General features: G+C 46.7%; 1 protein-coding gene across 1 annotated transcript in view; it reads left to right on the forward strand.

The window, feature by feature from the left end:
* The window catches only part of LOC119966923 (dynein heavy chain 8, axonemal-like), a 1,786,259-nt gene that overhangs the window by 366,675 nt on the left and 1,393,087 nt on the right, over window positions 1–26,497 (forward strand). Inside the window, exon 13 of the mRNA XM_038798881.1 lies at window positions 13,508–13,705. Within this exon, the coding sequence (XP_038654809.1) occupies window positions 13,508–13,705 (198 nt within the window). The remainder of the gene's footprint in view (window positions 1–13,507; window positions 13,706–26,497) is intronic.

A 26,497-nucleotide genomic window follows, 5' to 3' on the forward strand; every position in this document is an offset into this window, starting at 1 on the left:
CCCTCTTTTATAAAAAAAATGTTGATATAGGCATGTGATAATAAATAGTGTGGGTGTGTGGAGAATGTACCTAGCTACATGTGAGGGGCGAAGACATATGTCCAAAGCTATAAACAGGGAACAAGACTATTTACAGAGGAAGGTGCCTGGTGCAGATGACTACCATGAACTGGAACAACCAACAAATCTATTTACAAATCACTGGATAACGAATTCAACAATAAAGAATATGGGAAAAAAAAAAATTTCAGAGAGTCCACATGTGTACAGCGTTCGTAAATTCAGTCTCTGAGTTGGGCGACGAGCTCTGGTTGACCAGATAATAATGTCGTCGACATATGCCCGGACGCCGTCGATCCCCTCCATCATCAGCTCCATGATCCGATGGAAAACTTCAGATGCAGAAATTATGCCGAATGGCATCCGGTTGTAGCAGAACCTGCCAAAGGGTGTGTTGAACGTACACAGCTTCCAGCTTGACTTATCTAGTTTGATCTGCCAGAAACCCTTCGAGGCATCCAGTTTTGAGAATAGTTTGGCGTGGGCCATTTCGGACATGAGCTCCTCATGTTTTGGAATTGGGTAGTGCTCCCGCATGATATTCTGATTCAGATTGTTAGGATCAATATAGATCTGCAGCTCGCCGGACGGCTTCTTGACGTAGACCATGGAGCTTACCCAGTCTGTAGGTTCCATGACCCTAGAAATGACTCCTTGGTCCTGGAGGTCCTGGAGCTGTTGCTTGAGGCGGTTCTTGAGGGGCGCTGGGACTCTACGAGGTGCGTGAACGACCGGCGTGGCGTTGGGCTTGAGTAAGATTTTATACTTGTACAGGAGCGTGCCCATGCCTTCGAAAACATCATGATATTGCTGGCTGATGGAGTTGAGTTGCGCCCTGAAGTCTGTGTCAGAGGATGCAGACACATTGCTTGAAGAGAGAGATTGTACTCTCTGCACTAAGTGGAGCAGCTTGCATGCCTGCGCACCAAAGCAAGGAGGCTTTTGAGGCAGCAGCAATCTTGAATGGGAGAATGACTGTTTGAACACGATATGTCACCTCAAGGCGGCAGGAGCCGCTGGCGGCAATGGCATTGCCATTGTAGTCCAGCAATTTACAGGCAGATGGGAGGACAGCAGAGCTTGCGAAGATCAGACAACGCGATGAGATTGGCAGAAGGGCCAGTGTCCAGGCGGAACCTGACAGGGGACCGGTTGACCGTAAGGGTGGCACACCACTCATCATCCAGGCTGATGCTGTGGACGTGGCCGGGTTTAGTGCCACGCTTGGGGGACATCCTGTTCGTAGTAATGACACCGATTGGGAACGGGACCTGTGGGTCATTGCAGGCACAGTTGGAATCAAGGTCTAGAGTAGGTTCATTGATGGCAGGCTGGATAGCCCTGACGTCTCTGTGGGGCTGGGTGGACCTCCTAAAAACAGCAAACATGGAAGTCCTGCACATTGCAGCGTAGTGGCCTCATTTGCCACACTGCAGGCAGTGTCGGGACTTCGCGGGAAATTGCCGCTTTAAGTGGGCGGAGCCGCAGTTGCCGCACGCCGGAGTGTCGGGATGTTCGTCGTGCCACTGCACATGTGCAGGGCGGTCCAGCGTAGCGCGCACCTGCGCAAAGCGATCAGTGATGTCAGCACGCTCGCTGCGTGTAAGCGCGGGACTCTGCGAAAAGCGCGCAAAATGGCCGCCATTGTTCAGATCCAGAGCCTGAAAAGATTTAATCATTTGGACATGTTCTGCCTCGTAAGGGGCTTGCCGCGCCGTTTCAGCAGCTTGGATGCAGGAGTACACGTGGAGGCATGTTCATGAAGTACACAGGTCTCAATGGCCGTAGAGAGAGTGAGCTGCTTTACTTTTAGTAGCTGCTGGCGCAGGGGCTCAGGTTGAACACCAAAAACAATCTGGTCATGGAGCATGGAGTCAGAGGTGGACCCGTAGTTGCAGGACTGCGCAAGAACACGGAGGTGGGCAATAAAGGACTGGAAAGGCTCGTCCTTACCCTGAATTCACTGCTGAAACATGTATCTCTCGTTGACCTTGACCACGCAGTGGCTGTCGAACTTCAGAATTATGCTCTTGAACTTCGATTTGTCCTCCCCCTCATCGAAGGTGAGCGAGTTGTAAATGTGCAGAGCATGGTTAGCGGCTGTGAAGAGGAAGAGAGCAATCTTCCGTGCGTCCGATGCAGCTTCCAGGACCCTGGCTTCGAGGTACTGCTGGAAGCGCTGTTTGAAAACTTTCCAGTTCGAGCCCAGTTTCACTGCAAAGCGGAGAGGCGTCGGCGGGCGAACAGAGTCCATTCTGCAGGATGGCGTGAGACTGGTGAAAGGCAGATCACTGAAAGGTAGGTCTCAGAAGTGCGCGCATCCCTCAACTCCTGGTATCATGAAGTGTTGGTTAGTGTGGACTTGAGAGATGAACAAACACTTCCAACACTGATGAAGGTTCAACTCAATTTTATTAACTACTTCTAACTAACTAACACACGATGACTGTGGGTCTAAATGATGCTAACTTAAACTAGAGACCTAATCCTTGTCGGAACCAGTTGATTCTCTCAGCACGTGTTGAGAGTCTGTGCTGGGCTGGATGAGTTCTTATTACACTCAGAGGCAGCACTCAGAATGAGTGGGAACTGTGGTGCCCCCTGCCTTTATAGTGTGTGTATTCTAACTGGTGATTGGCTGCGGTGTTTGTACATGTTGATTGGTCCCTGTGTGTGTCCATCAGTGTGTGTCTGCACCATGATATACTGGTGTATAGTATGACAAGGGTATGCTGGGACTGCGAGGACTGCATTTACCATAGCAGTGAGAGAGACAGGCTTCCAACACTTGGATAAATGAAACTCTATTTCATTGAACTACTAACTGTTAAACATACTTAAACTGTGGGTTGACACTATGCTGAGTTGCCTGGAGACCTGAGGCCAACCTGACCAGACTATCTTACTACCGCATGGTGGATGTTCGAGTTGTTGCTCACAGGCTCTGGCTGTCTCAGAGGCTGCATCCAAAGGTAGCGGGAAAACTAGTGCCCTCTGGCTTTATTGTGGCCATGTCCTGTCTGGTGATGGGCTGCTGCGTTCTGTGTGGTCATTGGTCATCCTGTGTGTCAATCAATGTCTGTCTGTGCACCATCATATACTTGTGTGTTTATTATGACAGGATGAATGCGTGGCTCGAGAGATGATGCAAGAGGGAGGGATTCAAATTTCTGGGTCATCAGAACCGGTTCTGGGGGAGGTGGGACCAGTACACATCGGTCGGTCTGCACTTGGGCAGGACTGGAACCGATGTCCTTGGGGGGTGGGGTGTTTGCCAGAGCTGTTGGGGAGGGTTTAAAGTATAGCGATAGATATAGCACAGATGTCAGAGGTAGATTCTTTACTCAGAGAGTAGTAAGGACGTGAACAGTAGTGGACTCATCAACACTAAACGCATTTAAATGGACATTGGATAGGCATATGGACGATAAGGAAATAGTGTAGATGGACTTTAGAGGGGTTTCACAGGACGGCGCAACATCGAGGGCTGAAGGGCCTGTACTGCGCTGTAATGTTCTATGTACTATGTTCTAAACTAATGTGGCAGGGGGATGGGAACCAATGCAGGAAGTCGGAAGGTAGTAAAACAGGAACAGAAACAAAAGGCAGTAAGGGGGAAAGTGTAAGGCAGAGAAGCCATAGTCAAAAATAAAAAAAGGCGACAGTACAAGGTACAGTGACTGAGGGGAGCTCAATGAATAGGCCCAGTAATACTAAAAGGAATAAAACGGGAAGTAAAAACGTAAATGGTAAGCGATGCGGCAGGTTGTTACATGAAGATATGGGTTCAACGACAAGGAAAATTAGGAGAAAAGTTAAGAGGAAATATAACTTAGGAATGGTTACAGATCGAGGTGTTAAGATTCAAAACAGAGGTATAAAAGCCAACATAAGTGTACTTTACCTGAATGCTCGTAGTATTCGGATAAGGTAAATGAGTTGATGGCGCAAATCATCGTGAATGACTATGATTTAGTGGCCATTACTGAAACATGGTTGAAGGATGGTCAAGACTGGAAGTTAAATATCTGAGGGTATCAAACTATTCGGAAGGACAGAGTGGATGGCAAGGGAGGTGGTGTAGCTCTGTTATTTAAGGACAACATCCGGGCAATAGTAAGGGATGACATTGGTGCTATGGAGGATAAGTTTGAATCCATTTGGGTGGAAATAAAGAACAAAGAACAAAGAGAACAAAGAAAATTACAGCACAGGAACAGGCCCTTCGGCCCTCCCAGCCTGCGCCGATCCAGATCCTTTATCTAACCTGTCTCCTATTTTCCAAGGTCTACTTCCCTCTGTAAAGAACATAAGGAATAGTAAGGCGTAAAAGTCACTGATAGGAGTAGTCTATAGGCCACCAAATAGTAACATTATGGTGGGGCAGGCAATAAACAAAGAAATAACTGATGCATGTAGAAATGGTACAGCAGTTATCATGTGGGATTTTAATCTACATGTCGATTAGTTTAACCAGGTTGGTCAAGGCAGCCTTGAGGAGGAGTTTATAGAATGTATCCGCGACAGTTTCAAGATCAATATGTAATGGAACCTACGAGGGAACAAGCAGTCCTAGATCTAGTCTTGTGTAATGAGACCGGATTAATTAATGATCTCATAGTTAGGAATCCTCTCAGAAGGAGTGATCACAATATGGTGGAATTTAAAATACAGATGGAGGGTGAGAAGGTAAAATCAAACACTAGTGCTTTGTGCTTAAACAAAGGAGATTACAATGGGATGAGAGAAGAGCGAGCTAAGCTAGACTGGGAGCAAAGACTTTATGGTGAAACAGTTGAGGAACGGTGGAGAACCTTCCAAGTGATTTTTCAAAGTGCTCAGCAATGGATTATACCAACAAAAAGGAAGGACGGTTGAAAGAGAGAAAATCGACCGTGGATATCTAAGAAAATAAGGGAAAGTATCAAATTGAACGAAAAAGCATACAAAGTGGCAAAGATTAGTGGGAGACTAGAGGACTGGGAAATCTTTGGGAGGGGGGGGGGGGCAACAGAAAGCTACTAAAAAAGCTATAAAGAAGAGTAAAATAGATTATGAGTGTAAACTTGCTCAGAATATGAAAACAGATTGTAAAAGTTTCTACAAATATATAAAACAAAAAAGAGTGGCTAAGGTAAATATTGGTCCTTTCAAGGATGAGAAGGGAGTTTTAATAATGGGAAATGAGGAAATGGCTGAGGAACTGAACAGGTTTTTTGGGTCGGTCTTCACAGTGGAAGACACAAATAACATGCCAGTGACTGATAGAAATGAGGCTATGACAGGTGAGGACCTTGAGAGGATTGTTATCACTAAGGACGTAGTGATGGGTAAGCTATTGGGGCTAAAGGTAGACAAGTTTCCTGGCCCTGATGGAATACATCCCGGCGTGCGAAAAGAGATGGCTGGGGAAATTGAAAATGAATGAAATGAAAATCGTTTATTGTCACGAGTAGGCTTCAATGAAGTTACTGTGAAAAGCCCCTAGTCGCCACATTCTGGCACCTGTCCGGGGAGGCTTGTACGGGAATCGAACTGTGCTTCTGGCTGCTTTGGTCTGATTTAAAAGCCAGCGATTTAGCCTAGTGACCTAAACCAGCCCCAATTGCAAATGCACTAGTGATAATTTACCAAAATTCACTAGACTCTGGGGTGGACCCGGCAGATTGTAAATTGGCAAACGTGACACCACTGTTTAAAAAAGGTGGTAGGCAGAAAGTGGGTAATTATAGGCCAGTGAGCTTAACTTCGGTAGTGGGGAAGATGCTGGAATCTATTATCAAGGAAGAAATAGCGAGGCATCTTGATGGAAATTGTCCTATTGGGCAGACGCAGCATGGGTTCATAAAGGGCAGGTCGTGCCTAACTAATTTAGTAGAATTTTTTGAGGACATTACCAGTGTGGTAGATAATGGGGAACCAATGGATGTGGTATATCTGGATTTCCAGAAAGCCTTTGACAAAGTGCCACACAAAAGGTTGCTGCGTAAGATAAAGATGCATGGCATTAAGGGTAAAGTAGTAACATGGATAGAGGATTGGTTAATTAATAGAAAGCAAAGAGTGGGGATTAATGCGTGTTTCTCTGGTTGGCAATCAGTAGCTAGTGGTGTCCCTCAGGGATCAGTGTTGGACCCACAATTGTTCACAATTTACATTGATAATTTGGAGTTGGGGACTAAGTGCAATGTGTCCAAGTTTGCAGATGACACTAAGATGAGTGGTAAAGCAAAAAGTGCAGAGGATACCGGAAGTCTGCAGAGGGATTTGGATAGGTTAAGTGAATGGGCGAGGGTTTGGCAGATGGAATACAATGTTGACAAATGTGAGGTTAACCATTTTGGTAGGAATAACAGAAAAAGGGATTATTATTTAAATGATAAAATCTCAAAACATGCTGCTGTGCAGAGACCTGTGTGTGCTCGTGCATGAGTCGCAAAACGTTGGTTTACAGGTACAACAGGTGACTAAGAAGGCAAATGGAACTTTGTCCTTCATTGCTAGAGGGATGGAGTTTAAGACTAGGGAGGTTATGCTGCAATTGTATAAGGTGTTAGTGAGGCCACACCTGGAGTATTGTATTCAGTTTGGTCTCCTTACCTGAGAAAGGACATACTGGTGCTGAATGGTGTGCAGAGGAGATTCACTAGGTTAATCCTAGAACTGAAGGGGTTGGATTATGAGGAGAGGTTGAGTAGACTGGGACTGTACTCATTGGAATTTAGAAGGATGAGGGGAATCTTATAGAAACATATAAAATTATGAAGGGAATAGATAGGATAGATGTGGGCAGGCTGTTTCCACTGGCGGGTGAAAGTAGAACTAGGGGGCATAGCCTCAAAATAAGGGAAAGTAGATTTCGGACTGAGTTTAGGAGGAACTTCTTCACCTAAAGGGTTGTGAATCTATGGAATTCCTTGCCCAGTGAAGCAGTTGAGGTTCCTTCATTAAATGTTTTTAAGATAGAGGTAGGTAGTTTTTTGAAGAATAAAGGGTTCGGGCCGGAAAGTGGAGCTGAGTCCACAAACGATCAGCCATGATCTCACTGAATGGCGGAGCAGGCCTAGGGGCCAGATGGCCTACTGCTGCTCCTAGTTCTTGTGTTCTTATGTTCTTCTGCACTGTAGCGATTTTATGGTTCTAGATCGGGGAGAATTGGCATTGACTCTTCTACTCTTTCATCACATGGAAAGTTCAACAAGAGATGGATAAACCAATATTCTTCAGAGCTCCAAGTACAACATTAAACAACCAAGTCCAAGATTGAATGTCACATATTGTTAAGGAATGGGTTCAGAGATATTCCAATTAGATGTCTCACTGATGTTAATTATTCAATAATTGACACTGATATGTAAAGAGGTTGCAGGTGGCACTTGTTTGGTGTGATGTGGTGATAGAGTTTTGTGTAGTGTGTGTTCACGGAAAATGAAGGTGTTTGTGAAAAGGAGCAGAATTCTTGACTATTTACTCAACAGCAGCCAAAAGCTAACAGTGGTAGCAGAGGATGGTTGCTGTGCAATTGTAAAGGGTTGAAAGATACAACTTTCCCAGAAGAAAAAAAAAATCTGCATCCACCAAAAAGTGAGTAAGAAGAAAAAAAAAAATATGGCTGAACCTTGAAGAAAGATGTCTGGATATGACTATCCGCTCTTATTTTCTGAAAGTGCAGTTGTTATGTGGACTTAGATAACTGCCTTGGGAAAGAGGAAACAAGGAATGGCATTGGCTCTTTATCTACTTATGAGAGTAAAATCCAAAGTATTTTCTGAGCTGGTATTGGAACAGTTAGACTCAGAAGAAGGTCTGGAGACTCTATTCCGTTTTGTGGATGAGATTGATCAAAAGGGTGACTTATTCAATATGTATGAAGCTTTGTCAGAATTTTACAGATTTTGGAAAACAGAGGATATCTCTATTGAGGACTATATAATGGAATTCATCTGACTATACAAAAGGCTGCGCAAACACTACCTGGAATTTCCACAGTCCATTTTGGCATTTAAGTTGGCACTGGACTGTGCTAGAGTGACCAATATGGATAGGCTCCTGGTTTTGACAGGAGTTAAGTTTGCAGATAATGCAATATCATCTGACCTTATTCGATCAGATGATAGAGGCCTTAAAAAAGTTTCTGGGGAAACATTCAATTCCTATGGCTCTTATGACACAAATGGGTCAGTCAGCAATAAAACGGACTATGGAAGATATACCACTGAAAGGATGGCGAGATCGTACGGCTACAAACAAGTTGCGAGAGTATGGAAGGAAATCGGGACCTGGAAATTATGAGAATAGAAACCCATTTAAAACACATAACAGGAGGAGGGACATGGAGAATAGTAATATGAAAATGAATCCCAGAAATGTCCGGGGTATGATAAATCAATGTTTTTGGTGTGACTAACAATATCATTATGCTTTCAACTGTCCAACAGTTATAATAGAGTGTTTGAAGCTACACATGACACGGAAGAGTCGGAAGAGGAAAAAGATAGTGACTGGAAAGAAGGAATTGTCCTCTTAACAAGCAGTTTTACTCCAGTAATGAGAGTGTTAGTTGCAGAATCCTTCAATTGTGCTGTATTGGACAATGGCTGCACATCTACTGTGTGTGGAAGTGACCGGTTAAAATATTACCTGGACTCTTTGAATGCTGAAAATCATAACAAGGGTTAAGGAATTTGAAAGTTCCACAAGTTTCAGGCTTGGGGATGATAATACTCTGAAGTTGCTGAACTTGCAATATTGCCGGAGTGAATCATTTCATTAGCACAGATGTATCAAGTGAGATACCATAAGACCATAAGACATAGGAGTGGAAGTAAGGCCATTCGGCCCATCGAGTCCACTCCGCCATTCAATCATGGCTGATGGGCATTTCAACTCCACCTACCAGCATTCTCCCCGTAGCCCTTACCTTTGCTTCTGAGCAGACCGTTGATGAAGAAAGCACACATAATAATAATGATAATAATAATAGTAATGAAACTGGATATGGAACAGGATAAGGCAACAGTTTTTGGAAAGACGGTTGACTTTTACACAGTCAAGACACTATTGTATCCTATTCCTGCCAAATAATATTTCAGGTGCAGCTATTAAGGATGTGTTATTGGGAGTTGGAAATGGGACTTTAACTGGTAAAAGGCTTGATGTATTAAAAATGCATAGGCAATTTGCGCATCTATCTCCTCGGAGGCTGAAAAATGTATTAAAGGGTAAGTGATCAAGACTATATTAAGCTGATAGAACAGGTTAGTGATCGCTGTGAGGTTTGTAGGAAGTACAGAAGGACATCATCACAACCGATAGTAACCCTACCTTTGGCCAGGGATTTTAACGATGTTGACCATGGACCTTAAGATCTGGGGTAAAGCTAACAATGTATTTATTTAGCAATTTGTAGATTTAGCAACCAGATTTCGTCAAACAACTATTGTACGAAGTAAAGAAAAGAGAGTAATCTTGGATCAGATTGTGTAAAAATGGGTAGGAACAGGAATAGGCCCACCAGCAAAATCTACAGACAATGGGGGGAGAATTTGCTAATGATGAGTTTAGGGGTATGTGTGAAAACGTGATTATCACAGTTATGAATTAGGCTGCGGAAAGCCCATTTAGTAATGGTGTGTGTGAAAGAAATCATGCTGTAATAGATGACATACTCTGGAAAATTTTGACAGATAGACTAAATTGCAAGTTAAATTAGCATGGCTGTACATGCAAATAACTTGTTGCATATGGTTGGGGGCTATAGTCCCTATCAATTAATGTTAGTAGAAATCCTAAAATTCTGTCCATTTTGGATGACCAGCCTCCAGCTTGGGAAGGGACTAAAATTAGTTCTGACTTTCCTGAGCATTTAAATACATTACATAGCAGTAGAGACACTTTTTTGGAAGCAGAAGTCTCTGAAAAAATTCGCTGAGCTTTAAGGCATAATGTACAGCCATCAAGTATCAGTTTTCAGCAAGGAGACATAGTATACTATAGGAGAGACAATTTTAATGAATGGAAAGGCCCAGGGAAGATCATAGGAATAGATGGCAAAACAATTGTTTTTGCAATCAGACTATTAGGGTACATTCATCAAGGATAATGGATACTGATTACAAATTTTCAAATTTAGACAGAGTAGGACATGATGAGGAACCAGGGTCATATGGTACACACGTGTGACAGAACTTTGAGGACCAGTTAACTGATATAGACAGAGTTTCTGTAGAGGAACACAATACTTCTGATAAATTGGAACAGGCCATTTTTACGAAAGGACAACTGACAAAAGATGGTCCAAAAGTGACAAACTTGCCTGAAGGATCTAATCAATGGACTGGTGCAACTGTTATTAGTAGAGCAGGGCAGGCCACTGGAAATTATAACACTGGTTGAATGTACAGCACACAGGGGAGGGTGTCAAGGCAATGGATTGGGAACACAAAGTTCAAAAATGGAGGGCACAGAAACGCACTTCTAGTTCAGATAGTACATCGTATAGTGAACAGGTTCACTGGAAAAGGTCGAGAACTATTGAAAGGACATCCCACAGCAGAAGGGAAAGATCAAGCAGTAGCAGTATAGAACGAGATACCAGGCGGGATAGGGGATGTACTTTGTCAAGGTCTCGGAACATGGATAAGAGTATGAATTCTACTAGGAGTAGAAGCCCACATGCTCGTGAGATTTTGGTGGCCTCCAATAAATTAGATGAAAAAGTTATCAAAGATGCCAAACAACAAGAACTGCAAAATTGGATTGAATTTAGGGTATACACGGAAGTACCGGAAAGGGGACAAAGAGCTCTATCCCATAGATGGATTTGCACAGAAATGGTTCTTCTGGATGGAACTAATAAGGCAAAGGCCAGGCTTGTGGCAAGGGGATTTGAAGAAAACTTGGAAGATCAGGATTTAAGGGTAGATTTACCTATGGCAGGAAAGGTTATTTTAAAGATCTTCTTGGCTCTATTAGCCACAAAGGCATGGGAAGGCGAATCTATAGATATAAAAGCAGCCTTTTTGCAGGGGCATCAGCTTCAGAGAGACATTTTTCTCCGTCCTCCTAAAGAGGCAAATAACACAGAAGGGGTACTCTGGAAGTTGAACAAATGTGTATATGGATTAAATGATGGATCTACCTCTTCCATTGGGCAGGAGATGTAGAAGTCTGAGAACACGCCCAAGCAGAGTCAAAAACAGCTTCTTCCCCGCTGTTACCAAACTCCTAAATGACCCTCTTATGGACTGACCTCATTAACACTACACCCCTGCATGCTTCATCCGATGCCGGTGCTTATGTAGTTACATTGTGTACCTTGTGTTGCCCTATTATGCATTTTCTTTTATTACCTTTTCTTTTCATGTACTTAATGATCTGTTGAGCTGCTCGCAGAAAAGTACTTTTCACTGTACCTCAGTACACGTGACAATAAACAAATCCAATCCAACAGTCTGGTATTTTTCGATAAGGTCAGCTTTGTTAAAGGTATGCTGCTGCCCGTTGAAAGTAGATCTGGCAATGTTTTACTGGCACTATAAAGGAAATCTTTCTGGCAACTTTATGATGCACGTTGATGATTATTTGTGGGGTAGGACAAGTGATTTTGAAGCTATTGTAATCTCTGGGTTGAGGAAAGAATTCAAGGTTGGAAGTCAGGCTTCCAGTGCATTTAAATATATTCAACAGGAAATCGGGCAGACTGAGTTAGGTGCAACTTTACATCAGCAATTTTATTTGGAGGGCATCAGCCCAATAGCAATTAGTCGTGGTCGGATTTCACAAATGCACAGAGGCTTCAAAGATGGAAAATGAGCAACTGCAAAGTTTAATTGGCAACTGGATTGGTTAGGTATATAGATTAGACCGGACGTTAGTTCTGATGCCTTAGAGTTGAGTACGTCCTATGCAAATGTGATGGGGTTTGAAGCGCAGGAAGTTTTATAATTTTCCTTTTGGGGAACACTGATAAATGTTGCTCTCTTGTGTGGGAAACAAAGAAAATAAGGAGAGTGCTCAAAAGCACGTTGGCCGCTGAGACATTAAGCCATGTAGAGGTGGTGGATATGGCCTTTTATATATCCAGGTATTGTCAGAAATTTGGGGATTAGATTTGGGTAACATACCTATTGAGTGTCACATTGACAATAAATCCCTGTGGGAAAATGTGCATTCTATAAAAAGTGTGAATGAGAAAATGGTAAGCATAGACATCACAAGTTTGAAGCAGATGTTGGACAGAGGGGAGATAGCAAAATTTAAACGGGTCGACAGTAGCTATCAATTGTCCGATTGTCTTACGAAAAGAGGGGCTACGTCAAAGAAACTTTTGGATGTTATGAAGGGCGCCTGTTTCTGTGACTTTTTGTTCCTTCCAGAAATGAAAAAAGGGGGTGGGATACTGCGTGAGTTTTTGAGTTACTTGTAATTTTGTTTTTTCGGAGGAAACCGATATTTACCAAATTATTTTATTTTCTCCAAGGAAGGGGAGACTGTTAAGGAATGGGTTAAGAGACATTCCAATTAAATGTCTCATTGATGTTAAGTATCCAATAATTGACACTGATATGTAAAGAGGTTTCAAGTGGCACTTGTTTGGTGTGGTGTGGTGATAGAGTTTTGTGTGGAGTGTGTTCAAGGAAAATAAAGGTGTGTTGGGGAAGGAGCAGAAGTCTTGGGCGGAATTCTCCGCAAGGCCCGATGCCATTGTGAAACCCGGAGAGGTTTACGACGGCGTCGGAGGCCTCCCCTGGCCCCCTATTCTCCCCCCCGGGGGGCTAGGAGGGCCGTGCCGTAAATCTCGGCTGCCGGGCCTTGTCGCTGGCGACAAGGCCTGGCGCACCCCGAATGACGCGGCCGGCGCGCCTAATGACGTCAGCTGCGCCTGACGTGGCAGTTTAATCTTGCGGGGCGGCGGCGGGGAAAGAGTGCGTCCCTTTGAGACTCCGGCCCAATGATCGGTGGGCACCGATCGCGGGCCAGTCCCCTCCCGAGCACGGTCGTGCTGCTCACTCCCCTCTCCGCCCACCACAAGCCACAAACCAGCTTCTGGCACCATGTTCATGTCGGCAGCGACCAGGTGTGGTTGCCGCTGGCGTGAACCGGTCGGGAACTGAAGGCCGCTTGGCCCATCCAGGTCGGAGAATCGCGGGTCGCAAAACGCGACATGCCATTTTGGGGGGAGGGGGGTGGGAGAATCGCGGGGGGTGCCAGAGCGGCCCTCCCGCGATTCTCTCACCCAGCGTGGGAGCGGAGAGTCGCTCCCCTTGACTCTTTATGCAACAGCAGCCACAAGCTAATTCAAATGGTTCACTGTGTGCATTATTTTTGGTTACTGCCAAAAGATATTCATGAGAAAAGAGAATAGAATTAATACGTTTTTTTCATTAACATTTTTATAAAATTTTATAATATGGAGAAAGTAACTAAAGTTTAATTAAATTTGCAGATCACAGAAATGGTCGAAGCAGTGAAAACATTTTCTGCATTGCAGAAATCTACAATTGGAGGAATAGAGGTTCTGGCAATCAAATTCCAGAATATCTATCTAAATCTGAAGAAGAGTCATTATGACATCCTGGATCCTCGGAAGAAGGAGTTCAACACAGACTATGCTGCATTCATGAAACAAATGTTCGATTTAGAGGTAACAGCAGAGTCAGTGACAATAACCTCCATGAGTAGTACATAGTTAATGTTGGTTTATTAACTTAAATTTACTCTTCCCTCTTTTTACTTAAATTTTCTCTTTTTTAAAATCTTTCTTTCCTTAAAGCTTCATATCTCTCGATACTGTCATTTAGCTAAAAATATGAGGTGATATAAAATGGTGGGATTACTTGATTTGAGGATTCATTTGAGGATGGTTTTCCTGACTGAGGAATCTGAAATCAGGAGTAATAGATTAAGGATTAATATGCTGTCTATTTGCCACTGAAAAGAGTAAAATTATCTTGGCTCAATTGTGAATGTTTGCAATTCTCCACCCTATAAGATGCTCAGTCATTTAAAAAAAAATTCTTCATGGTATGTGGACGTTGCTGGCTGGACCAGCATGTATTGCCTGTCTTGCATGTATTGCCAATCCCTGAGAGCATGTAAGAGTCAACCACATTGCTGTGGGTCTGGAGTCATATGTAGGCCAGGCCAGGCAAGGACGACAGATTTCCTTCCCTCCAGAGAACCCCTAAATAGGAGGATTCCTCCCCAGGGACCCCAAACCCAAGTAACCCCCAGATGGAGTTTTACGACAATCAACAATGGTTTCATGGTCACCTTTGGACTTCTAATTCCAGATTTGTATTGAATTCAATTTTCACCATATGCCATGGCGGGAATCGAACCCGGGTCCAGAGCATGGCTCTAGATCTCTGGATTACTCATCCAGCAACAAATCCAAGACGCCACTTCTTCCCACTGTCTTTGACAGGACTCACGATAAAGATCGTGTTATGACCTTGACAGTAACTTTTAAAAGATGGTGGGGAGAATTCTCCGTACCAGAATACCTGAAGCCTATTTCCCGTTGGGACGGAGAATCAGACGTCCGGTGGGAATCGGGATTGGCGCCGATCCGTTTCTGATGCTCCAACGGGAGCATCCAACTGGCAGCGGGATCGGGGTACATACCCGCATGCCAGCGGGAGGATGTAAATGATTGAAAATGGGCCTTAATGACCCATTTGCATCCACTTACCAGGCCAGGCACCCTATTCTCTGGCCCTGCATGATTCTTCCATCCTCTGGGCCGCGAATCAGGTGGATGGGATTCACCAGAGGCATCACCAAACGTGAGCCTGATGATGTGGGCCAATATTAAAAGAACAAAGAAAAGTCTAGCACAGGAACAGGCCCTTCGGCCCTCCAAGCCTGTGCCGACCTTGCTGCCCATCTAAACTAAAATGTTCTACACTTCCTGGGTCCGTATCCTGCTGTTCCCATCCTATTCATGTATTTGTCAAGAATGCCCTTAAATGTCACTCTCGTCCCTGCTTCCACCACCTCCTCCGGCAGCCACTACCCTCTGTGTAAAAGACTTCCTTGTACATCTCCTCTAAACCTTGCCCCTCACACCTTAAACCTATGCCCCCTAGTAATTGACCCCTCCACCCTGGGAAAAAGCCTCTGACTATCCACTCTGTCTATTTGGATAACTCCTTCAGGGAATTTCCCCCAAAAGTCCATCCGAAGGCCATTCTACCCCCCCCCCCCCACACAATGAACAACCTTACCACTTCTCCTCTACCTGACCCACCCCTCCCCCATGGCACCCCCCCTCCAGACTTTCTAAAATGGGAAACATCCCTCCAGAGACCCCCTAAATAGGAGGATTCCCCCCCAGGGACCCCAAACCCAAATAACCCCCAAAGGGACCACTAACTAGAGGGACCCGCCATAGGGACCCCCTAAAGAGAGGGATCCCCACAGACCCCCACAGAAAAATGACCCCAGTCTTGAAGCTAGAGCATTCCAAACAAGGGCAGTGACAGAAATTATAGCTGTACGTCTTATGTGGAAGCACCTCGTGTTCATTCCTGGAAAAGGTACAGCTGTGACCTGTGACTAAACTTAACCATTCATTCATTTCTAGTAGAGGACTGTGATTGATATATTCCACAAAACAGCATTCATTCACCTCCCTTCATGGATGAGTGACTTTATGTGCTGAAACCCCAATGTTTACAAATATCAACCACATCAAAGAGTGGCGAGTGCATTGCAATCACTTTTTTTTAATAAATGTTTTTTATTGGGTTTTTGAACATAGTATATTTACAGTTATGTACACAGCTTAAAATATATATATATATACATATATATAGAAGAGAAAAAAAACTGGTAGGATATTGTGCACTAGCTCAAAAACAGCAACTCTGTACAGTTAGCAATATTATGTTTAACAAATAAGTAGACACCTGTTTGTGGAGGGGGGTGGTGACTGGGGAGATATATATACACATTTGGGTGCAAGAGAAACAGTTACAGTAGTTATGTCCAATACAAACAGGGCAATATGAGAATGGATCTGGTTTGGTGTTGTTACTTGCTTCTCCCGGACGGTTTTCACTGCCATTGTCGTGGCATGTTCACCTCCGCTTTGGTCATTCGTCACGTCTTTCGCCGGTACTTTCCTTGCTCTCTATTACTATATTTGCCAAGTTTGTTGTTGTTTCCTGTGCTCTCCTTCCGGCTATCATTCCCTCGCCTACCCCCCTCTCTGGTTCCCCTCTATTGTTCCCTGTCTCCTCCCTCTTCCCTCTTTCCCCCCTTCTGCCCCCTTCCCCCTCCCCTTCTCCTGTCCTGTGGTTCGCCTGTCTTTTCTCTTAGGTTTAGCTGTTTCCACCTCCCCCCCGGGTCTATTCCCCCCTCTCACACCTTGGCTACTTTCCCCTGATTCTTGGCGACTTGGCTATTCTTCTGCTTGTTCATTGGCCGCAAACAGTTCCTGGAACAATTGGGTGAATGGCTCCCATGTTCTGTGGAAGCTATCGTCTGACCCTCGGATGACGAATTTGTTTTTCTCCATTTGGAGAGATTCTGACAGGTTGGACAGCCAGTCTGCAGCTTTGGGTGGTGCTGCTGACCGCCAGCCGAACAGGATTCTACGGCAGGCATTCAAGGAGGCAAAGGCAAGGACGTCCGCCCTCCTCCCCAGAAATTGATCTGGTTGGTCTGCTACCCCGAAGATCGCCACCTTCAGGCATGGCTCCACCCTCATCCCCACCACTTTGTACATTGCCTCAAAGAAGGCTGTCCAGAACCCAGCATGTCTGAGGCAAGACCAGAACAGGTGGGCGTTGCTGGCCGGGCCTCCTTGGCACCATTCACATCTATCCTCCAACTCCAGGAAGAACCTACTCATTTGAGTTCCTGTTTAGTGGGCTCTATGTACCACTTATAGTTACGTCAGGTTGAGCCTTGCGCACGTGGAGGTGGAGTTGACCCTATGGAGTGTTTCACTCCAGAGTCCGCACCCTATTTTAATCCCCAGGTCTTCCTCCCATTTCTTTCTTGTTGCGTCCAGTACGGTGTCGGCCCTTTCTACCAGTCGTTCATACATGTCGCGACAGTTCCCTTTATCCAGGATGCTTGAGTCCAGTAACTCTTCCAGTAATATCTGTCATGGGTACGTCCTTGTCTCCTTTCGTAGGAAGTTTTTGAGTTGCAGGTACAGTAGATCATCCCCCTGGCTAGCTGGAATTACTCCGTCAGTTCGTCCAGTGTTGTGATCCTGCCGTTCGTATACAGGTCCCTAAATGTCAGTGCCCCCCGTCCTGTCCCCACTCTTTAAAGGCGGCGTCAGTCAGCGCTGGTGGGAACATATGGTTGTTGCAGATGGGAGCTTTGTCCGACATTTTGGTCAGGCTAAATTGTTGCCATAATTGGTTCCAGGACTGGAGGGTGGCTATCACCACCGGGCTGCTGGAGTATTTATTGGGTGGGGATGGGAGTGCCACTGTGGCGATCGCCCGGAGGGAGGTACCCTTGCAAGGGGGCCTTCTCCTTGCACACCCTGTAGAATTGTAGGTTTGGGAGGGCTAGCCCCCTCGGATTTTGTTTTTTGTCGGACCTTCTTTGGGATCCTAGCATTCTTCAACCCCCCCCCCCATACGAACGCCATGATTAGTTTGTCTAGTGCTTTGAAAAAGGCTTTGGGGATGTAGATCGGGATAGATCTAAGTAGGAAGAGGTAACTGGGTAGTACGTTCATTTTGATCATCTAAACTCTCCCCGCGAGAGAGAATGAGAGGGTGTTCCATCTTTGCAGGTCCTTTTCTACTTCTTCTGTCAGACTGGTGAGGTACCATTTATGGATCCCTTTCCAATCGTGGGCTATTTGGATCCACAGGTAGCGGAATTTGTGTTGGGTTTGTTTAAGCGGCAGTCCTGTTAGTGCTGCCCTCCCTACTTGTGGGTGCACTGGGAAGATCTCGCTTTTGCTCATGTTGAGTTTGTCGCCCAAGAAGGCGCCAAACTCTTTCAGGAGCGCGATGATTCCGTCCATGCTGTTTTGTGGGTCCGAAATGCAGAGGAGCAGGTCATCTGCATGTAGTGAGACTCTGTGCTCTCTGCTGGCCCTTCAGATCCCCCTCCAACTTTTTGCTGCTCTAAGAGCAATTGCTAATTGCTAGAGCGAACAGCAGCGGGGACAGTGGGCATTCTTTTCTGGTGCCAATGCAGCTGGAAGTATCGGGAGTTGGTGTTGTTTGTCCATAAGCTCGCCATGGGAGCGTTGTATAGGAGCTTTACCCAGGAGGTGAACCCTGTTCCAAGCCCGAACTACTCCAGTACCTCTATGAGGTACTTCCATTCGACCATGTCAAAGGCCTTTTTGCATCCAGGGAGACTACCACTCCTGGTAATCTCTCCCCGGAGGGGGTCATTATCACATTCAGCAGATGCCTGATGTTCGAGGTGAGCTGTCTACCTTTGACAAAGCCCGTCTGGTCCTCCGCGACCACCTCTGGCACGCAATCTTTTGCCTAGAATTTTGATCACTATTTTGGCATCTGCGTTTAGCAGTGAAATGGGTCTGTATGATCCACATTCCTTTGGGTCTTTATCTTTCTAACGTATCAGTGAGATTGAGGCCTGTGCCAGCATTGAGGGGCTGGTTTAGCACACTAGGCTAAATCGCTGGCCTTTAAAGCAGACCAAGGCAGGCCAGCAACACGGTTCAATTCCCATACCAGCCTCCGCGAACAGGCGCCGGAATGTGGCGACTAGTGGCTTTTCACAGTAACTTCATCGAAGCCTACTCGTGACAAGCGATTTTCATTTTCATTTTTCATTTCATAGCCTCGGCCCGTCTCCTGGCGAGGTCTGCCCCAGTGTCTTTGTAAACTCTAATGATGTGCCCTTTCCATTTGCAGGTTCTGTTTTGTCTGGCCGAGCGCAGGATTGTTTCCCTGTCTCGGTACCAGTGCAGTTTAGCTATAACTGCCCTCGGTTGATCCCCAGCATTGGGCTCGGGCGTAGCGACTGGTGTACTCTGTCCATTTCTGGTGGGTTGGGGAAAGTTTTCTTCCCCACTAAGTTGCCCAGCATCTCGGCCATGTATGCCATGGGGTTTCTGCCCTCGATCCCCTCTGGTAGGCCCACAAACCTTACATTTTGCCTTCTCAAGCGGTTTTCCTGATCCTCCACTCTGCCTTTCAAGCTCCCCTGGGTTGTGACCAGTTTCGCCACCTCCTTCTCCAGTGCCATGATCCGGTTGTTCTTGTCGGTATGGCCTTTTCCAGCTCCTTAATGGTTGCCTCTTGGGCTTCTCTGGTCTGCTCTGCCCAGGGCGAGCTGCATCTTGCCAGGGCCTTGGCCACTGCTGCTTTCACCGTGGCCTTCACATCTGCTCTAACCTCTGCCTTGTTTCCCCGATGTTGTTCCCTCAGCGTCCCGGCAAAGGATGTCTTCCAGTTCCAGATCCCCCCCGGCACAGGGGGAAATTGCTCCTGTGTGTCCAGTTCTTTTTGTTGCGGCGCAACTTCTGTTTCGCCGCTTCGTGCGCCAGTTGGCTCGTCTGAGCGGGCTCGCCCCTGGCCCCTTCTGCTTTTGGTGCCCTTTCTCCCTCTGCTTTGGCTCCCTTCTGGCAATTCTTTTCCCCCTTTGCTTTTTCCCTTCCCTTCTCCCCTTTAACACATTTTTTTAAAAAAAGGTGAAGGTCATTTTTTTTCTCTCCCACGCACACACCTGGTCAGGAGGGCCAAGAGAGAGAGAGGCTTCTGGTCTGGCCGGGAGTCCTCCTTTGTTCCACCTCCCGCCTCGTGGTCGCCGCCGGGGAGGCGAGTGGGGCCTCTTTGTCGCTCGCTCCGCTCAGTCCCCAGTTTGCTTCGGGCTGCCGCTCTTCTTGTCCCGTGCTCGCCTACTGGGTGGGGGCAGATCGGCTGGTTTGCGCGCTTCAGCGCAAGTTCTTCCTGGGGAACGGGATGCGACTGTGTTCCCCCCTCCGGTGCTCTGCTGCCTACGACTGCTCTCGCAATCGCTCGAGTGATTGGAATGTCCTTAGTGATTGAAATGTAACTCTGATGTCTTTTGGGCCAGACCTATCATTCTCCATAGCTATTTTAAAACTAATTGAATTATCGTCACTTATCCCAAAGTGATCTCTCACTAACATTTCTATTATCTGCCCTTCCTTATTTCCCAAGAGGTGGTCACGTTTTTCTCCCTCTCTAGTCGGGCCATCTACATGCTAAATGAGAAATACCTCCTGTATACACACAACAAATTTCTTTCCTTCTACGCCCCTAATGCTATGGCTGTCCTAGTCAATGATGGGAAAATTAAAGTCCCCAACTATTACCACCCTATTTTTCTTCTGCTATCTGTACTTTATGTACATATTTGCTCCTCAATATCCCACTGACTATTTGGGGACCTGTAGTACAATCCTATCAAAGTGATCTCTCCCTTCTTATTTTTCAGTTCTATCCATATCCGAGGCAAACCCTCAGATGTATCCCTTCTCAGTACTGCCGAGAAATTCTCTCAATTCAAAAACGCAACGCCACCTTACCTCTTACCTTCTGTTCTATCTTTCCTACAGCATCTGTACCCTGAAACATTGGGCTGCCAGTCCTGCCCCTCCCTTAGACATGTTTCAGTAATAGCTGTAATATTCTAGTCCCATGTACCCATCCATGCCCTGAGTTCATCTGCCTTGCCCGTCAAGCCTCTTGCATTGAAATAAATGCAGTTTAATCTAGACTTCCCTTGCTCCCTGCCCTGCTTTCTCAGACCATCCATCCTGTCATGTTTTGTGCACTCTCCCTATGATACCTAGCTTCCGGAGCGCAGTTCCTTCATCAGGTGAGTCACTCAAGCCACGTATTCATTTTGGGCTGTGCCATGTGGTGACCCTGGCGACCTACTGTTCCCCGGACCTGGAATATCTGACCATGAAAAGCCGTTCATACTATCTTCCACGTGAGTTCACTTCAGCCATTATCACAGTGGTCCACATCCCATCCGAGGCAGATGTAAGGAAGACGCTGGACGAACTGTACACAGTCATAAACAACTATGAAGCCGAACAGCCGGAGGCCTTGTTCATCGTGGCCGGAGACTTCAACAAAGCCAACCTCAAGAGTGTACTGCCAAAATTCTACCAGCACATCCCCAGGCCCACCAGAGGCGACAAAACTCTTGACCACTGCTACTCAAAAATCAAGGGCGCCTACCGTTCCATCCCCCAACCGCACTTTGGGAAATTAGACCATAAGACGGTGCTCCATCTACCGGTTTACAAGCAGAAACTCAAGCGGGACAATCCAGCTAAGTAGGTTGTGCAGTACTGGTCCGAGGAAACAGAAGAACTCTTACGTGACTGCTTAGAGACAGTGGACTGGTCCATATGTAACAACTCAGCCACTAACTTAAATGAGTATGCCACCACCATCACAGACGTCATCAGCAAATGTGTGGACAACTGCGTGCCAAAGAAAGCAATATGTACGTTCCCCAACTGGAAACCATGGCTCAATCACGAGATTGTCTCCTTACTGAAGGACAGGTCTGAGGCATTCAAGTCAGATGTCCCTGACCTGTACAAGAAATCCAGGTACGACCTCCGCAAAGCCATCCAGGATGCCAAGAGAGAATATCAAACCAAGCTAGTCACAGACAGACTCACGGCGGTTGTGGCAAGGACTAAACAACATAACGAGCTACGAAGCGAAGCCGCGCAATATCTCTGGCAGCAGCGCACCCACCCGATGACCTCAACGCAGTCTCTGCTCAGTTCAAGCAGGAAACCAACAATCCGCAGTTGTGCCCCAGTAGGCCATAATTCACCCATACCCAACATCACAGCTTCCAAAGTCAGATTGGCCTTCCTGAAAGTGAACCCTCGGAAGGCGACGGGCCCAGACAGGATCCCGGGTCACGCACTCAGAGCCTGCATGGACCAGCTGCAGAGGTGTCCGTGGACATCTTTTACCTGTCCCTCGTCCACGCCAAGGTCCCCACCTGCTTCAAGAATACCACCATCATGCCGGTGCCAAAGAAGAACCAGGCAACATGCCGCAACAATTACCGTCCAGTTGCCCTGACTTCAGTTGTAATGAAGTGCTTTGAGAGGTTGGTCATGAAGCGCATCACCTCCATACTCCCAGAACGCTTTGATCCACTGCAATTCGCATACTGCCGCAACTGGTCCACAGCAGATGCCATTTCCCTGGCCCTGCACTCATCCCTAGAGCATCTCGACAACAAGGACTCCTACATCAGACTCCTATTTATTGACTACAGCTCTGCCTTCAACATCATAATCCCAGCCAAGCTTGTATCAAAGCTCCAAAACCTAGGACTTGGCTCCTCACTCTGCAACTTGATCCTCGACTTTCTGACTCACAGACCACTATCAGTAAGAATGAACAACAACACCTCCTCCACAATCGTCCTCAATACCGGAGCCCCACAAGGCTGCATACTTAGCCCCCTACTCGACATCCTGCACACACACGACTGCGTGGCAAAATTTGGTTCCAACTCCATCTGCAAATTTGCTGACAATACGACCATAGTGGACCGGATCTCAAATAACGACAAATCAGAATACAGGAGAACCAGGTTCATTTCATTTTTTTCATTTTTCAGGAGGGAGACAGACGGCGCGATTCTCCGCAAATGCGGGGAGTCGTAAAGGCTGCTGTGAAACTGGCCGTGTTTCACGGCAGCCTCCGCGCCCCCTCCCAGGACCCGATTCTCCCCCCCGGGCTGGGCTAGCAGCGCGGCCCCGTGAAGCACGGCATCGCAGGCTTAGCGACCGTCGCTAAGTCCGAGCGCCAAGCGTCACGGCGGCTGACGCGCACGATGACGTCCGCCGCGCATGCGCGGGTTGGACAGCTACAACCCGCGCATGCATGGATGACGTCATCATGCTGACGCGTCAAACCCGCGCATGCGCGGGCCGTCATGCCCCTCAGCCGCCCCGCGGACTGATCCTGCGGGGCGGCGGAGGAACAAATAGTGCGCGGGTATCGGACCCGCTGCCCGCGATCGGTGCCCACCGATCGCAGGCCCATGCCACCCTTGGCACGGCCGTGGTGCGGCCGTGCCAGTCGGTGCCATGGTTGTCCAGGACGGCACTTTGCGGCCGTTTTCACGAACGGGGAGAGCAGCTGTGATTGCATTCGTGAAAACGGCCATAAAGGCCTGGGAACTCGGCCCATCAGCCTGGGGAGAATCGCTGTTCGCCGTAAAAAATGGCGAGCAGCGATTCGTGTCGTGGGGCGGCCGTGGGGGGGGGGGGGGGGGAGAATAGCGGGAGGGCGGGAAAAATGTCGGGAAGGCCCTCCCGCTATTCTCCGACCCGTCGTGGGCAGCGGAGAATCGCGCCCAGAGAACCTAGTGGAGTGGTGCAGCGACAACAATCTCTCCCTCAATGCCAGCAAAACTAAAGAGCTGGTCATTGACTTCAGGAAGCAAAGTACTGTACACACCCTGTCATGATATGCACTCATGTATGTAATAAGATGCAGACAGGCAGTGACAGACACCCGGTACAGCCAATCAACGCACAGGACAGAACACAACCAATCACCAGGCAGAACACTAGAAGGTGGTTTCCCACTATAAAACACACGAGGCATCAATACTCGGCCTCTTTCCACTGGTGACAACTGTACTGACAATCAGGGCGTATATATCAATTAGCACCTTCTACACGTGGCTCAGAGTTAGCCTGGTCTAGTTAGTTATAGTAAGCACGCTTAGATTAGTAGTGTCAAACCCACAGCGAACTGTGTGCACTGCGTAACAAGTTCAATAAAGCGTATTGAACAAACATCAAAGTTTAGAGTCTATTTTCAAGTGCAACTGCATCCAGTTGCAGTCTGTGTTAACCCAGAGTGATTAACACGACATGGTACCAGTCGTCTACTTTCTCTAAGTGGCTTACCTCGAGTGATTCCATGACGACCAGCAAGTGCCTTCCAGCGGCATGGAAAAGATCCAGGTCCCTCCACAGTTACGGATCTCCGGCAATCTCGGCGCCAACTGGCAGGTCTTCAAGTAAAGGTTCCTTCTCTACATTGAGGCCTCAGGCCTTCAGGATGCGTCCAATGCCAGAAAAATTGCGTTGCTCCTATCAACTGTGGGGCACCAAGCCATCCAGATTTTCAACTCGCTTGATTTTATCGATGTCCAGGACAAGACCAAATTCAAGACTGTTTTAGAGAAGTTCGACAGTCACTGTGAAGTCGAAACAAACGCTATATCTTCCAGCAACGCCTTCAGGGTAAGGATGAACCTTTCCAATCCTTTAGATAGAACATAGAACATAGAAAAATACAGCACAGAACAGGCCCTTCGGCCCAAGATGTTGTGCCGACCCTTTGTCCTAGATTAATCATAGATTATCATAGAATTTACAGCATAGAAGGAGGCCATCCGGCCCCCGGAAAGAGCACCCCACTCAAGGTCAACACCTCCACCCCATCCCCATAACCCAGTAACCCCACCCAACACTAAGGGCAATTTTGGACACTAAGGGCAATTTATCATGGCCAATCTACCTAATCTGCACACCTTTGGACTGTGGGAGGAAACCGGAGCAGCCGGAGGAAACCCACGCACTCATGGGGAGGATGTGCAGACTCCGCACAGACAGTGACCCAAGCCGGAATCGAACCTGGGACCCTGGAGCTGTGAAGCAATTGTGCTATCCACAATGCTACCGTGCTGCCCTTAAGAACAAATTACTCGACACTCCATTATTCTACCGTAATCCATGTACCTATCCAATAGCCGCTTGAAGGTCCCTAATGTTTCCGACCCAGCTACTTCCACAGGCAGTGCATTCCATGCCCCCATTATTCTCTGGGTAAAGAACCTACCTCTGACATCCCCCCTATATCTTCCACCATTCACTTTAAATTTATGTCCCCTTGTAGTGGTTTTTTTCACCTAGGGAAAAAGTCTCTGACTGTCTACTCTATCTATTCCCCTGATCGTCTTATAAACCTCTATCAAGTCGCCCCTCATCCTTCTCCGTTCTAATGAGAAAAGGCCTAGAACCCTCAACCTTTCCTTGTAAGATCTACTCTCCATTCCAGGCAACATCCTGATAAATCTCCTTTGCACCTTTTCCAAAGCTTCCACATCCTTCCTAGAATGAGGGGACCAGAACTGCAAATGTGGCCTTACCAAGGTTTTGTCCAGCTGCATCATCACCTCACGACTCTTAATTTCAATCCTTCTGCTAATGAACGCGAGCACACCATAGGCCTTCTTCACAGCTCTATCCACTTGAGTGGCAATTTTCAAAGATCTATGAACATAGACCCCCAAGATCTCTCTGCTCCTCCACATTGCCAAGAACTCTACCGTTAACCCTGTATTCCGCATTCATATTTGTCCTTCCAAAATGGACAACCTCACACTTTTCAGGGTTAAACTCCATCTGCCACTTCTCAGCCCAGCTCTGTATCCTATCTATGTCTCTTTGCAGCCGACAACAGCCCTCCTCACTATCCACAACTCCACCAATCTTCGTATCGTCTGCAAATTTACTGACCCACCCTTCAACTCCCTCATCCAAGTCATTAATGAAAATCACAAACAGCAGAGGATCCAGAACTGATCCCTGCGGTACGCCACTGGTAACTGGTCTGAATATTTGCCATCAACCACCAATCTCTGACTTCTATTGGTTAGCCAGTTCGTTATCCAACTAGCCAAATTTCCCACTATCCCATGCCTCCTTATTTTCTGTATAAGCCTACCATAGGGAACCTTATCAAATGCCTTACTAAAATCCATGTACACTACATCCGCTGCCTTACCTTCATCCACATGCTTGGTCACCTCCTCAAATAATTCAATAAGACTTGTAAGGCAAGACCTACCCCTCACAAATTCGTGCTGACTGTCCCTAATCATGCAGTGTTTTTCCAGATTCTCAAAAATCCTATCCCTCAGTACCCTTTCCATTACTTTGCCTACCACCGAAGTAAGACTAACTGGCCTGTAATTCTCAGGGTTTTCTCTATTCCCTTTTTTGAACAGGGGCACGACACGCGCCACTCTCCAATCCCCTGGTACCATCCCTGTTGACAGTGAGGATGAAAAGATAATTGCCAACAGCTCTGCAATTTCATCTCTTGCTTCCCATAGAATCCTTGGATATATCCCGTCAGGCCCGGGGGACTTGTCTATCCTCAAGTTTTTCAAAATGCCCAACACATCTTCCTTCCTGACAAGTATCTCCAGCTTACCAGTCTGTTTCACACTGTTCTTTCCAACAATATGGCCCCTCTCATTTGTAAATACTGAAGAAAAGTACTCGTTCAAGACCTCTCCTATCTCTTCAGTCTCAATACACAATCTCTCGCTACTGTCCTTGATCGGACCTACCCTCGCTCTAGTCATTCTCATATTTCTCACATATGTGTAAAAGGCCTTGGGGCCTCCGATTTGTGAGCCCGCACGTGCTTCCGGA

This window comes from Scyliorhinus canicula, chromosome 6 (assembly GCF_902713615.1).
Source record: "Scyliorhinus canicula chromosome 6, sScyCan1.1, whole genome shotgun sequence".
Taxonomy (NCBI): Eukaryota; Metazoa; Chordata; class Chondrichthyes; order Carcharhiniformes; family Scyliorhinidae; genus Scyliorhinus; species Scyliorhinus canicula.